Source organism: Lithobates pipiens, unplaced genomic scaffold (genome assembly GCF_037356315.1).
Source record: "Lithobates pipiens isolate NorthernLeopardFrog02 unplaced genomic scaffold, aLitPip1_a1.2 Scaffold_10, whole genome shotgun sequence".
In the NCBI taxonomy this organism is placed as follows: Eukaryota; Metazoa; Chordata; class Amphibia; order Anura; family Ranidae; genus Lithobates; species Lithobates pipiens.
In genome coordinates this window covers 209,618,202-209,635,812 of record NW_027507686.1, presented here as the reverse complement: position 1 = coordinate 209,635,812, position 17,611 = coordinate 209,618,202, and the positions used below count along the sequence as shown (strand labels likewise).

Sequence of the window (17,611 nt, the reverse complement as noted above, 5' to 3'; positions counted from 1 at the left end):
GTTCCATGGAACCCCAGGAACCTAGAACCTCCTGAGGTGTCCAGGTGTTCCCTGAGCAGGGGCTGATTGACCTCCCATCTGCACCTGCATAGTTCTAGGGCTAATGTTACTTGGAAGAGCCAGCAGCATGGCAGCAATGGCCTTTATATCAACCTCCATAAGGGTTGTAGTCTTCCCACTAACCACCAACAGAAGGGGCAATTTTTTCCACTTGAAAGACTGCTCTAGACCAACAGACATATTTAAAATATAAAATAACACAAAGAAAAAACATGGTATAAGCAAGGCACTTACATTTGGCTGAGTCGTCTTGGAAGACAGTAGACGGTATACCAATAATAACCAAGAAGTCCAAATACAACCAGACATGTTCCAGCGCAAATTAGGCCAGTGAGGAGCCCGACCACATCTATTTTTACCCCTATTCCAGGGAAAAGAGAATGTATATATCATATCTTGAACACCTCCAGCACACAGGTTAAAGCTGAGCTCCGGGGGAATTAAAAATCCTCCCTTTTATTGAGGTTGCCCCTGCACTGCAAGGGTTAAATACCTAGTACTCATTTACATCTAGAAGACTGGGTAAAGTACTTTTTCTTAACTGATCTTCCACACCTGCAGGCTCCTTGGCACTGCTAGGCTGGTTCCAGCAGTCACTTCTACTCAGTGCTCTGGTGGTTGGATGCCCCTGATGCAGAGCTTATACCTCTGCATTGAATTGGAGGATGCTGAGGAACAGTCCACTGCTGGAGCATATGGGAAGGTCAGCTCCCAGAGAGTAGAAGATCGGTTAAGTAAAAGTGCTTTTCCCATTGCTGTAAATGAGCATGTAACCCTTGCCGTGTGGGGAACATGCTCACTTTTTTTTATATCAACCCTAGTAAAACAAACTCCAGGCACAAAAAACACAAATTAATGCAGGTCTGTAATCATTAATATGTCATTAAATGTAATTTTAGCTGCAAGCAGTATAGGTTCCTGAATCTGATTTGCTGTCAGCCTTTTAAAATCCCCCGTACAGTATAGTAGAGCTCCGACTGTGAGAGGGAGCAGGGGCCAAGGAGAAGAAGCCAACTAGTTTTGATGCAGCGCTTATATGCTAACAAGAAGCATGCTGATATGAGGAGAAAGCAAAGTACGATAGAGATGAGCTCATCAGTCTGCTGCATCTTGCTTTAATATCCTGGCTGAGGGAGAGAAAAAAAATCTGTGTGCGTAAAGCCGACCATAGACAGGTAATTCGAACCATCTATGGGCAGGCTGATTGTGCCCAAATTGATCCATAGATTGACTCAAGTACAACCAGCATGTTGGATTTTTGTCTCAGTGGCTATAGCCGCGATCAATAATCACTGTGTTCTCATGGCTCCCCCCACCCGGATTAAAACACAAAAAAATCCAAGGGAGGGATTCCCCCATCAACACTAATGCCCCATACACACGGTCGGAAATTCTGACGGAAAAAGTCAGATCGGATAATGTTGTCGGAAAATCCGATCGTGTGTGGGCTCTATCGGACTTTTTCTGTCGGAATTTCCAACAAATTTTTCAACAACAAAATCCGATCAGACTTTTTCCGTACGTGTGTAGAGAATTACGATGCACAAAGTGCCACGCATGCTCAGAAAATAATTGGAGATGAAAGCTATTGGCTACAGGCCTCTACGTAGTCCCATCGTACGTTCCAAACGATCTGATTTTCTGACAACTTTGTGCGAGTGTGTTTGCAAGACTAGTTTCGGCCAAAATCCGTCGGAAAATACCCAACGGATTTTGTGGCCGGAATGTCCGACCTTGTGTATGGGGCATAACTGTGTTGATGGGGGAATCAAGTGGTTTTCTTTCCTGCAACTCGTGGTTGCAGAAAGGAAAGTCAAATTTTCTATGGCATGCCTTACTAAACTGTAGCAGATAAAAATCCAATCTCCTGGCCTGCCAGACAGGGCTGTGCTGTTCTGTGTAGATCTCAGTGCTGGATGGAAATAAAAAAAAAAAATTTTGGCAGATAAAGCAGTTCAATTATTTGTAAGTCATTGATCTATTTGGTTTCCCTGAGTTCAGCTTTGACATTTGAACATACATTTTATTCCATAGTTTTGTATAATATTAAATATAAAAATGTGCAGCTTTGACACAAAAATTGAACTCTGCATTTGACTCACTCTGCTTAACAACTGTTCAAAGGAAACTTGTAATGAAAGGACTATGCATGTTTTTGCTGAACACTTTTTAAAATCCCAACCATGACACTACCTGCCTGGAGTTTGCATGTTCTCCCTGACCATGCGTGGGTTTCCTCCGGGTACTCCGGTTTCCTTCCACACTCCAAAGACATGCTGGCAGGTCTACAATTTGTATAAAAATTGTCCTTAGTATGTGTATGTATGAATGTGAGTTAAGCTGGGTACACACATGCCGAATGTTGGAAAATAACTGCTGGTTAAAATAAAAACAGCCAACATTCGGCCCATGTGTGTGTGTGTGGGTCAGTCCGACAGAAGCTGGCCGTTTGTTCGGCTGGCTTCTGTTGGACTTGCATGCTGGAAAACCAACAGCGACCGACTCCTGATCAGCTCTCTCAGCGAATAGCCGCTGATCGGAATATTTCCTGTCAGAACACAACAGCTCAGTGGGGGAGATCACTGAACTAACCTCACATGGTTAGTACAGCGGCTCCGACTGGAGCTGACAGTTTTTTTTTTCGTTCATTCTGCAGGGCTGAATGAAAAAAACGAATAGTGTGTACACGGCTTAGACCTCTTTCACACCGAGCCGACACCAGCAGACGCTATTCGGGTTTAAACCTCCACTAGTGGCCGAAAATGGGTTAAATCCGCCCGCAAAATGTCACCAGAGCAGTCTTTTGCCGATGGTACCGCAGCGCTGTCCCATTGATTTCAATGGGGAGCAGCGGTGGAGGAGCAGTAAGTTCACTGCTTCTTTACCGCTCCAAAGAAGCTGCTGGCAGGACTTTCTTGATCATACATCACGGGACACAGGAGCTTCATTATATAGTGGGTTATATAGGCACCTCTGGTGATTGGACACTGGTTGACCCCAATTAAAGTGGCGTTGCCCCCCAAAAAATAAAACTACTTAAAATTCTTAAAAAAAATCAAAAAAAAATAATTGGCCAAAAAAAAAATTTTTACTCACCTCTAAATACCGGTTGCTAGGGGGTCCCTCGTAGTCTGCCTTCTTCATTGCCCGGGCTGGTGACATCACTTCCCCTCGCGCCGCACATTCACCTGGGACCTGTCACGTGTCCCAGGTGACTGTACGGCGTATCACGGCGCCCTGCGCCGCTCGCGCAGCCGGGTGCCCACAGTATGCATGACGGCGCCGCGAGCGGAGCGGGGAGCGAGGGGGGGGCTTCGTTCCCCCGCATCGCTGGAACCCGGGACAGGTAAGTGTCCGATTATTAAAAGCCAGCAGCTGCAGTATTTGTAGCTGCTGACTTTTAATTTTTTTTTTTTAGGGGGTACCCCACTTTAAGGAGAATTCCTCCCCTATATAACCCCTCCCATCTGGGAGGCACCTCAGTTTTTTCGCCAGTGTCTATGGTGGTGGTCACATAAAACATTAGCTCTATGCAGGTCCCTGCGAGGGCCTAAGGGCTACAACAAACCGGATCCATACCTCGGGCCGATATTTTGACTCCCAAGATGGTATGGTACCCGGGCCTCGTCAGCCGAAGAAGCGAGGTTTTGCCTGTAAGTCCTCTCCATTGGAAGACTGGGCTCTGGGAAAACCAGACTTGGTGTACTGTTTATACAGAGCGCACGAAAGTTTCTGGCAGAGCTTTCTACATGGCCCAGGTAGGAGGTTCTTCCGAGAAAGAGCCCCAGATAAACCTGAAGGTTGGCTAATAATACCCGCCGTGATGGGTGAAGGCTGTAATTTGTCTGGTTCAGCAATTCCTGCGGCGAGGACAGGTAAGGGAAGTTAATCCTGTATATATAAATATATGAATGGATTTCTTCATTATGAGTAGTTGTATGTCTTACCTGGTTTCCACCACTAGAGGGAGTAAGAACAGCCTGATGCATACTTACATGCCTTTCAATACACACGCTCAGTGAAGCCTGGTTCTCCAGCTGACTCACGTCTCCATTGCAGTCCCTACCACAACAAGGTAAACAGGGGTCCCACGTAGTTCGGGGGTCCCACACAGCTCCGTTTGGGTTCTCCTTCCCCCCCTGGATCCCGCGGTCCTTGTGCACGCGTGCGGGCGCGTGCACGCGCGCCGGGCACGTTCCCGGCCTAATGGAGGAGGGGGGGGTGTGGTTTGCGAGCCGTGCACGTCAGTGTGCACGGCGCTGTATTGCGCAGGCGCCAGGCGGCAATTTTAAAAAGCCCAGAGCGTCAGGGGGCTGTAATTGGAGACATAGGAGCTGTGGGCAGTAAGCATCCGTGGGGATTGGATCCAGGCAAACCTTAGACACCTACTCAGCATCAGGTTGTGCAGTTTAAGCATATATATTATTGTGAGACTTTAAGCACAACAGTGATTGCACTTGTACTAGTACCTCTGCTTTGTAGCTTAGGACTATGTCTCCTCGTAAGAGGGTCTCAGGGGGAGGTAGCAAAGGCACTGGTAAATCACTGCCTAGGTCCAGGGGTTCCAAAAGTGCCTGTAAGTTACCACCCCCCCCTGCAAGACTGGAGCCAGCCTCTCAAGACGAGTCAGTGCCCCTGTCAGGTTTTGCAGCCTCTCCTAATGTCTCAGCCCCGGTTTATGTCACTGAGGACTCCCTTAGGGCTACATTGGAGGGTTTTGAAGGGAGAATCATGAATTTTATTTCTGCTTCCCTGAAAGATAGCAGGAAAAGGGGTAGATCCCCTCCCTCTGCTGAAATCCCTCTCTCAGATGATTCTTCTGAAAATGAGGAGGGATCCCTATCTTTGGTATAGGGATCATGAGCAGTCGGATGAGTCAGAGGAAGAGGAGATAGTCCCCTCCTCCCAGGCACTCAGAAAGCAGGTGCAGTATTATACTGAATTGGTGCGTACCACATTCAGAATGCCTGCTGCTGAAGTCGCTACATCCTCTGTTTCTTCCCTGGGAGTCAGGAAAGCCCCACAGACTGCCTATTCCTTCCCAATTCATCCCTTAATGGATGAATTGATGTATGAGGATTGGGGACATCCCGATAAACTGTTTGCTCCTCCTAAAAGGTTTTCTATGCATTATCCTGTGGAGGAAAGTTTCACCAAGACGTGGGGGGTTCCATCTGTCGATGCGGCTGTTTCTTGTGTGAATAAAAACCTAACTTGTCCATTGGATAATGCGCAGGTATTCAAGGATCCAACTGATAGGCGTGCTCTCTCTGGTGACGGCCTTCTCAGTCCTCCTCTACTAGAAAGGCTCAAGGCCGAGCCCAGGGGCAGAAAAAGACTTGGGGGCGAAAGCCTGCCAAGCAGAGCCCAAAAGCTTCCTTGTGAAGGGGCGCCCCCGCTCGGCAGAGTGGGGGGAAGGCTCCTGCAGTTTGCAGGAGCCTGGCGGGAAGAGATCCAGGACAAGTGGGTGATCTCTTCAGTATCTCTGGGCTACAGGCTAGAGTTTCAGGAGATTCCACCTTCTCGTTTCCTAAGGTCAAGGATCCCCAGGGATCCAGTAAAGCAAAAACCGCTATTTCTGGCCTTAGATCAGTTACTATCCCAGGGGGTGATAGTAGAAGTGAACCCGAAAGAACAGGGTTCGGGGTTTTACTCAAATCTCTTCACCGTTCCAAAACCAAATGGAAGTGTCAGACCTATCCTGGATCTGAACCGGTTTTTACACATCCGGTCCTTCCGAATGCAGTCAATCCGCACTGTGGTCTCCTCCCTGCAAGGGGGAGAATTCATGGCATCAATAGATATCAAGGATGCATATCTCCATGTGCCAATTTTTTCCGCACACCAAAAATTTCTAAGGTTCGCGGTAGAGCGGCGCCATTTTCAATTTGTGGCCTTGCCATTCGGGCTTGCTACGGCCCCTCGAGTCTTCACAAAGATTCTGGACCCTCTCTTAGCAAACCTAAGAGCTCAGGGCATAGCCGTCATGGCTTATCTAGACGACTTGCTTCTCATGGAGAAAACAGCAGCGTTCCTAAGTCACAGCATCACCAAAACGCTAGAACACCTAGAACGCCTAGGTTGGATCATAAACCTAGAAAAGTCGTCCCTACAACCGGCCACCAGGTTGGAATACCTGGGTATGATCATCGACACCGCTCAGGGCAGGGTGTTTCTTCCAAGGCTAAAAGCCTTGGCCATTGGGGATCTGGTGCGCCTGATTCTGGGCAGAAGATCTTCCCCCATTCGGTTGTGCATGAGACTGTTAGGGAAAATGGTCGCCTCCTTCGAGGCCGTCCCATTTGCCCAGTTCCACTCAAGGCCTCTGCAAAAATGCATCCTTGCGGCTTGGAACAGGAAGCCCCAATCCTTGGATCTTCCTATGCGTCTATCCCCAGGGACACGCAAGAGTCTTGTCTGGTGGTTACAAACCAAGAATTTGCTGAAGGGCAAAAGTTTTCTTCCTCTTCCATGGAAGATTATCACAACAGATGCCAGCCTGACAGGCTGGGGAGCTGTATTGGAGGAAACATGCTCGCAGGGGAAATGGTCTGCGACCGAGAAACTACTGCCCATAAATATCTTGGAGATCCGGGCAGTTTACATGGCTCTCATAGAGTGGTCTTACAGACTGCGAGGTTTCCCGGTTCGGGTTCAGTCCGACAATGCCACAGCAGTGGCTTATATCAATCACCAGGCGGTACCAGAAGTCTGGTGGCCCAAAAAGAGGTGAATCGCATACTTGTCTGGGCAGAAAAGCATGTTCCGTGTCTTTCTGCAGTCTTCATTTCAGGAGTGGAAAATTGGCAGGCAGATTTTCTCAGCCGCCAGCAGTTGTGCCCAGGAGAATGGGCTCTGCACCCCGACGTGTTTCAGAACATATGTCACAAGTGGGGTACTCCGGACGTAGATCTGTTTGCATCCAGGTTCAACAGGAAACTGGACAAGTTTGTGTCAAGGACAAGAGATGCACTTGCTCAGGGGTCAGATGCTCTGACAGTTCCCTGGGATCAGTACAATCTGATCCATGCCTTCCCCCCGAGCCCGCTTCCATCGCGGTTCCTGGGAAGAGTCAAGAGGGAGACAAAGTCGGTCCTTTTGGTGGCCTCGGCTTGGCCCAGGCGACCATGGTACGCGGAAATCATGAAGTTGGCAGTAGGCAGGCCATGGACCCTCCCTCTCCGGCCAGATCTGCTCTCACAGGGTCCAATCTACCATCCTGCTTTACGCAGTCTGAATTTGACGGTTTGGCTGCTGAGACCCACATTCTGAGAGACCGTGGCCTTTCGGGGCCAGTCCTTTCTACTCTGGTCAATGCCAGAAAGCCGGCCTCCAGGCTTATTTATTACAAGGTCTGGAGGACATATGTTTCCTGGTGTGAACTCAGGAAGTGGCATCCTAGAAAGTATGTCATTAACAAGATCTTGGCCTTTCTCCAGTCAGGCCTAGAAATGAATTTGGCCATAAGCACTATCAAGGTGCAGATTTCGGCCCTGTCAGTATTTTTTCAAAACCCGCTTGCATCACATTCCCTAGTACGGGCTTTTATCCAGGGGGCCATGCAGACAAGACCGCCAGTTAAACTTCCGGTATGCCCATGGGATCTGAATTTGGTTCTCTCGGCCTTACAGGGGCAACCATTTGAACCTTTGCATCTGGCTTCTTTAGTTCTCCTGACAAAAAAGCTGGTCTTCTTGGTAGCCATATCTACGGCTAGAAGAGTATCAGAGTTGGCAGCTCTTTCCAGCAAAGAGCCGTATTTAATTATCCATAAGGACCGGGTGGTCATGCGTCCCAACAGGTCCTTTCTACCTAAGGTGGTTTCGGGTTTCCATTTGAATCAGGATGTAATCCTACCACCCTCAATCCACAGAAGAAGAATCTTTACACACTTTGGATGTGGTTAGAGCAATCAGTATTGATCTTCAGGCAACTACTCAGATAAGGAAAACTGATTGCTTATTTATTCTCCCGGAAGGCCCTAGGAAGGGCCAGGCGGCGTCAAAATCCACTCTCTCAAGGTGGATCAGACAAGTTATTTCTCAGGCCTATGGTTTAAAGGGGAAGATTCCTCCTTTTTTTGGGTGAAGGCGCACTCTACTAGGGCTCTTAGTGCTGCTTGGACAGTGCATCACCAGGCCTCCCTGGCTCAGATCTGTAAGGCTGCAACTTGGTCATCAGTCCACACATTCACCAGATTCTATCAGGTGGATGTCAGAGGGCAAGAGGATATCGCCTTCGGGCGCAGTGTACTGCAGGCTGCAGTTTAGGTCCTCCGGTCCCTGGCGGTCTATATTTATGATCTGTGTCTCCCTCCCCTCAATCTGAGCATTGCTATGGGACATCCCACTATGTAATGAAGCTCCTGTGTCCCGTGATGTATGATCAAGAAAATGGGATTTTTATATACAGCTTACCTGTAAAATCCTTTTCTTGAGAGTACATCACGGGACACAGGGCTCCCGCCCCTCTTGGGTTTTACGTGGTTTCTTATTGCTTTGCTACAAAACTGAGGTGCCTCCCAGATGGGAGGGGTTATATAGGGGAGGAATTCTCCTTAATTGGGGTCAACCAGTGTCCAATCACCAGAGGTGCCTATATAAACCACTATGTAATGAAGCTCCTGTGTCCCGTGATGTACTCTCAAGAAAAGGATTTTACAGGTAAGCTGTATATAAAAATCCCATTTTTTGTGACGCCCTGACAGCGCACTGCTCCAGAGGGAGCCTGAGGGCTTTCACACTGGAGTGAATGGAGCCACTTTTTTAAGGCTCTATGCAGGCGCTATTTTTAGCGCTGAAGTGCCTGAAAAACGCTGGCAGTGTGAAAGGGGTCTTAAGGGACATTAGATGGAAGCTCCTTGAAGGCAGGGACTGTACGATATATATATTTAAAGCGCTGCGTAAATTGATGGTGCAATACAAGTAAATAAATAAGAAAATGATTGCCAGGCTGTATTTGGCTTTAATACATATTTTATACATATATGGCTTTAATACCTTCTGAATTAGTGACCTAGAACCAGCATCCAGATAAGGAAAGTCAGAATGAGACCCAAATTCTTGATATTCATACTTAGGCTTGATTCACACTAACGCATTTTTTGATCCATGCTGATGGGGACAAGGGCCTATTCCCAACAACCCTTGCCCGATGGTTGTTGGGGTCTGTGGGCAGGGGGGCTTATCGGAATTATGGATCCCGGGCCTCCCCTCTATGTGAATGAGTATGGGGTACATCGTACCCCTACCCATTCACCTGGAAAAAAGTAGTGTAGTGTTAAAAAATACAGTAGACAGTTTTTGAAAAGTCTTTTATTAAAAATCATGCATTACGTAAATAACGAGGGGGCGTGGCAATAGGATTATATCACCCAGAGGCCGCGCCCCTTGTGACGTCACTGCCAGGGCATGATGGGTCCATGATGTCACAAGGGGGCGTGGCCTCCGGGTGGGGTAATCTGATTACCACATCCCCTCGTTATTTAAGGAATGCAGGACATCGGCGCCGACAGATCAGCGGGACGCTTCATCGGAGGAGGGTCGTCGATGGGAGCGGCAGAGGAAGAAGAACACCGGACAAAGAAGACAGAAGAGCGGAAGAAAGAGAAGACCGGAGGATGAAGATGGCAGAGAAGATGGAGGAAGAAACGGCGAAGAAGATTTTTAATAAAAGACTTTTCAAAAACTGTCTACTGTATTTTTTAACACTACACTACACTACTTTTTTTTCCAGGTGAATGGGTAGGGGTACGATGTACCCCATACTCATTCACATGGGGGGAGGCCCAGTATCTGGGGGCCCCCTTGTTAAAGGGGTCTTCCAGATTCCGATAAGCCCCCTGCCCACAGACCCAGACAACCACCGGGCAAGGGTTGTCTGGAAGAGGCCCTTGTCAACATCAACATGGGGGCCAGGTGCTTTGGGGTGGGGGGCGCAGAGCCAGTGTGGCAGGGAACGTGTTCTATGCCTACATACATTTGCTAGTAGGTGTCCCTCATTCCCATCTCAAAATGTTGGGAGGTATGGAAACAGTTCTATAAAGCTGGCTATACACTATACATTCTGATTGTAACATTTCTGTGCCATCCTTTAGATTCCCAGATAGCAAGCAATTGTTCTGCAAGTTTAAAAATGACTTGCTAAGCTATTGCTATATTTGCCAGGCTTCACAAGTTTGTTGCACAATTGCAGCAAAACCGCATTGCAAGACTCCGGATCAACTTTTTGTAAGTCTGCTCTAAGTTCTGGTTCAGTTATGTTGTGCAATAGTCATCCCATCACAGGGGTCACTGTGGCTGAATTTTCATGTTGTAGACTTGCAGAGCTCTTGCTGTAGACTCACCACTGCAACTTTGCTCTTGCTAGAGACTTGCAATACAAATTTGCTGTGCATTGGAAAAGTGTCAACTAGAACTTGTGCTTCAATTGCTCTGTAAATGTACAACTTGCCAGTGAAAATGTGCAGCAAGTTAACAGACTTACAATTCAACACTACCACAAATTTGTGCCAAGTTATCCTTGCTATCTGGGTTTACCACAACCTTTGACATCTAAACTATCCACTCAGTTTATATTCAGACAAGCAGGCCCTTGCACTGCATAGTTTTTGGTAGATCTGAAGGAGATTGTACAGTCAGAATGCAAAGTGTATGGCCAGCTTAATGGACTATACACTCAATGATGCTATCAGATTATATTGGTTGATAATAATCCATAGATCCAATCATATCATCCGATTGTGTGAAGAATTTGTTCAATCAGATTGTTATGTGTATGTGCAGCAAAGGTCAAATAAACATTTCAGGACTCCATTTAACATTAAATCAACAGGTTCACTTTAATGGCAGCTCCTGCAATTACTTATACCTCCAGTGGAAGGAGAAAAAAGTGCTTCAGCCCTTGTTCACATTGGAGCGACTAGTGATTTGACAGGTCAATTCGCATGACAAGTCGGACCCTATTGCCGGCAACCACACTGTTCACACTGGTGCAAAAACGACTTTGCAGTGCCACATCGATTTGAAAAAGTAGTTCCTGCACTACTTTTGGTGGTTTCGGATGCTACGTGCATAGACATCTGTTCATGAAGCCGGACAAGTTGCACCCGAATTCGCAATGACATGCGGCTTTGAAATCGAGCAATTTCAGATGAAGTTGCACGATTTCAAAGCCGCAGTGAATGTGAACGAGGGCTCCATAACGACTTGAACTTCATACAGGGCTGGGGACTTTCTTCTCTCCACCTTGTGATGGGGGCCTAGGTATCTGAGCAGCCAATCACCACGCACCAACGCAGTCACATTGGAAAGGGAAGAGAGTAACATGCTCTCCCATACCCATATATGCATTTTTAATATACATTTGTGCCAGAAATCTCAGGAATTTGCATTTATTTTACTACTACTACTACTACTACTACTAATAATAATTATATCAACTCTTACCTTGAGTGAATGGCTCTTTGGCGTACTCCTTCCAGAATTTCATCTTTAGAAAACAAAATAAAAAAATAACATAAAAATAAAATACTGCATTTCATGTCACAGTACAATGATAGGATCTATTTAATTCCATGGTGAAACACTGATTTAAAGGGGTCGATTTATAAAGCAGTGAATGTAATTTTCAATAAACTTTCTCCGATGGAGAATCAGGGCTCATTCACTCTGGTGTAATGATCTGTACACCTGTGTAAAGGGGCCATCCTTGCCTAAGTGGGATGCACAGTGTTCTGTACAGACCCATGCAGGAAGCCTGTTTAAATCAATGACAGGTGACCAGTTGCATGGATCTCCATGCCCATCCTGGCATGTTCATCTGTGCAGGTCTGATGTACAAATCAGAACGCAGTTTGTTTTTCTTTTTCTTTTTTTTTGCTATTGGAACATGGAAGGTTTGGGAGGATTTTACTGGCCCCTTGTTCCAATAAGGTTGAGAAGCACTAGCTTAATGGAAAGCTGTCATATTAATGCTATCAGGAATTTCATATATTCCTATATTATTACAGAGTTAATTCTCTCCATTAAAAACACTGGAACGCCACCTAGAGGACATTATCCTTAGCCAAGAAAAGTTTGATATACTGTTTAGATAGCACTGCTATATAATGCTCTGCAAGTGAAATGTGATACATGAATATTGTATTCAATATAATGCTTTAGGCATTTCTAAAAATGGGCAGTTATAGGGGCTAATTTAGGTAGAATGCACATTAGTGGCTTGATTAATCTACAGCAAACCCCCAAAACCAACTCCCTGCTACCAAATGTACAATAAGTACTTTCTCATGGGCTCATGTCATTTTTTTTATTTTATTTAGTTTTTAGAAGTGAAAAAAAATCGCTCAGGTGTGAATGGGGCCTGAAAGTCAATTCTTGTGCTTTGATACCTAGATAGCGAGCAATTGTTCAGCAATTTTGAAAATGACTTGCTGAGCTATTGCTAGACTTTCCAGGTTTCACAAGTTTGTTGCACAATTGCAGCAAGTCTGCATTGCATGACTCCAGATCAACTTTCTTTGCAAACATTCTGCAAGTCTACTGCAAGTTCTGGTTCAGTTATGTTGTGCAATAGTCATCCCACCACAGGAGTCACTGTGGCTGAATTTTCATGCTGTAGACTTGCAGAGCTCATGCTCTAGACTCACCACTGCAACTTTGCTATTGCTAGAGACTTGCCACGCAAATTTGCTACAAATTGGAAAAGTGTCAACCAGAACTTGTGCTTCTGTAAGTGAGCAAGTGCTCTGCAAGTGTGCATCTTGTCAGTAAAAATGTGCAGCAAATTAACAGACTTACAATTCAACACTGCCACAAATGTGTGGCAAGTTATCCTTGCTACCAGGGTATGTGCTCTCCTTGCCCACCACATGATGGCACTTAGATCAGGCCATTGGCCACTAAAGCCAGACATAGACCAAGAAATTGCAGGAAAGAAAATCACTTAATTCCACCATCAGCAAAGTCAGTGTTGATGTGAGGAATCCCTCCCACAATGCCTTTGTGTTCTCTCAGCAGGGGGGTACACTGTGAGCTGAGCTGGGAGAACACAGTGATTACTGCTAGGGGGCTATATTAGCTGATGGCAATATTGCATGTTAAATTCTAACAGGCTGGTTGTACCCAAGTTGATCGATCGATAAACTTGGGTACCTTCAGCCTGCTCATTCGTGCTTTGAATCTTGGCCAGTCCCTGCTGAGCCGGCTGAGAATCGAGTTGTCTATGGCCTGTTTAAGGCATTAAGTGCTGCATTGCGTGAGTGGGGTTGAGCTACTAATGGGAAATAGACTGTGCACTTTGCAAGTACAGTTGCATTCATTTTCCCCACAGCTTAGTAAATGTGGTAAAGCTCTACTAGTTTCCATCATCCAATCATGCACCAACAATTTTTGCACCAGATTGGGTTTTGTTGAAGCTTTATCAAATTTACTAAGAAAAAAATAATGCAACTGCACTTGGAAAAGTGCACAGTCTATTTTCCTTTAGTAAACCTACCCCATACATGAAGCAGGGCCATCTTTAACATAGGGCAGAAGGGGCAGCTACACAGGGCCCAGTCATTGTTGTGGGGCCCAAAGCAGCTGCCCCTTGAGCCTGCACTGCCCACAAACAGTTGACAATTAAATTTGTGAGCGCCCAAGGAAATGTTTGCCCAGGGTCCAATCAATATTAAAGACGACCCTGACCTGAAGTATCATTTAAGAATGAATTTAAGCACAGCACCTGGGGGAACTGTAGTAATGGATAGGAAAGGGGTTGGGATTTCTTACTGGTAGATTCCTTTGTTCAATCAAACACTTTTGGTTTCAAATTTCCTGAAAGTAGCCACAGCCAGGATTAAATTGCCCACACATGGCTTGAATTTTGACCCATTCCTACTGAATCAGCAGTAATATGAGCCATGAGTGGCTCTATTGGCACCACCCAGTTCAACATAATTTTATTGAAAGGGCTGGGTGGAAAATTGTTGGCTAAACAGTGATTGCATCATATGAGAAGCCAGCCAATCATAGCAGAGGACGGGAAGAGAGGATGGGAGAAGACATCAAGGAGCTGTCCCACTGAGACAGGTAAGTGCAGACGGCAGGTGGAACACTGGCAGCATTTGATATGGCACAGTGGCTGCAATTGATGGGTCACAGTGGTGGCAATTGATGGACACAGTGGTGGCAATTGATGGGCACAGTGGGAGCAATTGATGGGCACAGTGGGAGCAATTGATGGGCACAGTGGCTGCATTTTATAGGGCACAGTGGCTGCACTTGATGGCACAGTGCCGGTGTTTGATGGCATAGTGGCAGCGTTGATGGCCCAGTGGCAGCGATTGATGGCACAGTGGCTGCAATTGATGGCACAGTGGCTGCGATTGATGGCCCAGTGGCTGCGATTGATGGCCCAGTGGCTGCAATTGATGGGGATTGATGGGGTTTTTTTCAGAGTTTTTCAGTTTGTTTGTACCCCCCCAAAAATTTTGAGCACCAGCCGCCACTGACTGCGGATGTCACAGCTGTTTAAATACAATAGCCAGCGGCAGAGATTCCTTAATCCACGCTGTTTAGTGTAGACTGGAAAATCTGTGCATGTATGGCTAGCTTTACAACATTTGACCCTTCCACCTACATCACCCAATGCTAATTTCCGACCAACTCAAAGTAAGGTCAAGAAGAGAATCTAAACACAGCATGTAAAGAACATGTACTGTACCTACCGTCGTATCGTGATCTTCATAGATCTCCCTGGCTTCCTCATAGTTGCATTGCTCCTCATAACACTCCCTCTCCAGGTTTCCCGGAACGAACATCTCAAAGTCAAACTGGTTGTAAAGCAGGTGTCGTCCCAGGAAGCTGCTGGCGTCCTCCCCATCTTTGAACACTGAAACAAGGGTAAATAAAATACCATTTGAAATGCCAGAAGGACCAACATTCCTTTTGTAGAGAAGTTATTGCCCTTACTGGAAAATGTGTCTTTGGATCCGCACAACTGAGGAGACCTTAGTGAACAGTTTTTACAAAAAAAAAATGTACAAAGAGCAAGAATGATGTGCAAAGTACATAAAGCCATAGCAACCTATCAGGTTTCAGTTTACCATCGTCCTTTAAGAAGTTAAAATCTGGATGTCTAACTCTTTGTATATTCTTTGTATCGTTAGTAAACTAGAGAAAAGGTCTCCAAACTGTGGCCCTTTGCTTGCCTTGATCCGGCCCTTGGGGCACTATTCTTCCCACGGATACAAGGCACTATTCCTCCCACTAAAGCCTCATACACACGATCGGACTTTGTACAAACTTTCCTGTGGATTTTTGTATAAAGGGCGTCGGCCGAGAACTTGTATTGCATACACACGGCAGGACTTTTTCAGCCAACTTTTACCAAATCATGTGGTTTTTCTGCTCTTTACCGCCACCTTTGGTCAACTTCTATATTGTTGTCTGATCTTTTGCATTGGTTCTGAGCATGCGTGTTTGTACTTTGTACAAATGTCCTATGGTTTTCTGTACACACGATCAGACTTTGCTCCATCGGACTTTTGTTGCCAGAAAGTTTGTCCGTTCGCACAGCCAACAAAAGTCCGATTATAACCGAAAAAGTTTGTCCGATGGAGCATACACACGGTCGGATGTTGCTCCAAAACAGCTAATTTGCATGTTTGTTGTCAAAAAGTCAGATTGTGTGTACGGGTCTTAACACTAACAATGGGCCTAATTCCTCCCACTGACACCAAGATAGGACGCTTTTCCTCCCATTGACACCAACAATAGGGCATAATTCCTCCAACTGACACCAATGATGGGGCACTATTTCTCCCACTGACACCAACGATATAGCACTATTCCTCCCACCAACATCAACAATGGGCATAATTCCTCCCAATGACACCAATGATGGGGCACTATTCCTGCCACTGACCCCAACGATTTGGCACTATTTCTTCCACTGATAGCAATGATGGGGCACTATTCCTCCCACTGACATCAACAATGGGGCACTATTCCTCCCACTGACATCAATGATAGAGGCACGGTTTCTCCCACTGACACCAACAATGGGCTCTATTCTTCCCACTGATACCAATGATGAAGCCAACAAGTGGCAAAGTAGCTAACTGCACCTGCCTACACACTCCTACAATCAACAGCGGTGCTTAAAATGGAAGTAAACCCTTCCAAACAACTTTGACCTACAGGTAAGCCTAGATTAAGGCTTACCTGTAGGTCCAAGTAATATCTCCTAAACCTATATGGTTTAGGAGATATTTGCCCGAAAATGGGCACCGCTGTCTACGGCGCATGCGCCGTAGACAGCGGCGCGCATGCGCACTAAATGCGGCAAGTCCAAGAATGGATTTGCCAAATTTGTCGACTCCCGTGCGCATGCGCGGGAGTGACGTCATCGCGGCCTCGCCGTATGACAGCGGCGGAGCTGCGAGGCGCGACTCCCGTGCGCATGCGCGGGAGTGACGTCATCGCGGCTTCGCCGCTGTCATTGGTCGGAGCTGCGAGACGCCACCAGCAAGATGGACGCGGCGGACTACAGGGATCAGCGGCGACTTCGCTGGCTCCTGTGTCAGGTAAGTGACACATAATGAGCTACTATGCGATGCATAGTAGTCCATTATGCTTTACCTTTGCAGGGAAAAAAAGAGGAAGTAAACCCATCAGGGTTTACTTCCTCTTTAAGGAGGGAGAGTGCTGTTAATTAGAGTTTTGTTTAGGGGGCATGTCAGACCTCTGAAGAGCTGGGGAACTGTGCTGTATGTAAGAGCAGTGGTCTGACTCTCCCGTGTACTGCCAAAACAGCATATTTTAACTCTTGCTGCAGCACTTAAAGTGGTGTTGCACACACAAAAAAAAATGATTAAAATTCCTAAAAAAAATGTAAAAAGAAAACACTTGTAAAAATTTTGTTTTTTAACTTACCACTAAATGCCTGTTGCTAGGGGGTCCTTTGTAGTCTGCCTCCTTCAGTGCCTGGGCTGGTGACATCACTTCCCCTCGGCACAGGAAGGGCTCAGCTCTGCCCCCTCCCTCCTGTCGGTCATCTGAGATACGTGACAGGTCCCAGATGACTGTGCGGCCAATCACGGCGCCGCTCACGCATTCGCAGTGGGTGCCTGGCTGTAAAGCCACAGCCGAGTGCCCACAGTTGCAATGCCGGCGCCACCGAGCGGAGGGGGAGACGAGCGGATCTTCGACCCCCCGCATCGCTGGACCCTGGAACAGGTAAGTGTCCGATTATTAAAAGCCAGGAGCTGCAGTATTTGTAGCTGCTGACTTTAAATTTTTTTTTCAAATGGAAACTCCTCTTTAAATAGAAAGGTAAAATAGAAGCATATTTATTACTTTGTATGCTGCCTAACTGCATTACAGTAATAAATTAAGCATTGCGAAATTTACTTTGCAATGCTTAATTTATTACTGTAATGCAGTTAGGCAGCATACAAAGTAATAAATATGCTTCTATTTTACCTTTCTATTTAACCACCTCAATACCAGGCACTTAAACACCTTCCTGCCCAGACCAATTTTGATCTTTCAGCGCTGTCGCAATT

At 46.4% G+C, this 17,611-nt stretch overlaps 1 protein-coding gene across 1 annotated transcript in view; it reads right to left on the bottom strand.

The window, feature by feature from the left end:
• PRRG4 (proline rich and Gla domain 4) overlaps positions 1–17,611 on the bottom strand; it is a 51,739-nt gene that overhangs the window by 11,033 nt on the left and 23,095 nt on the right. The window contains exons 3-5 of the mRNA XM_077460899.1: positions 14,771–14,934; positions 11,508–11,550; positions 295–421 (exon numbers count right to left, since the gene is read on the bottom strand). Coding sequence (XP_077317025.1) covers positions 295–421; positions 11,508–11,550; positions 14,771–14,934 — 334 coding nt within the window. The remainder of the gene's footprint in view (positions 1–294; positions 422–11,507; positions 11,551–14,770; positions 14,935–17,611) is intronic.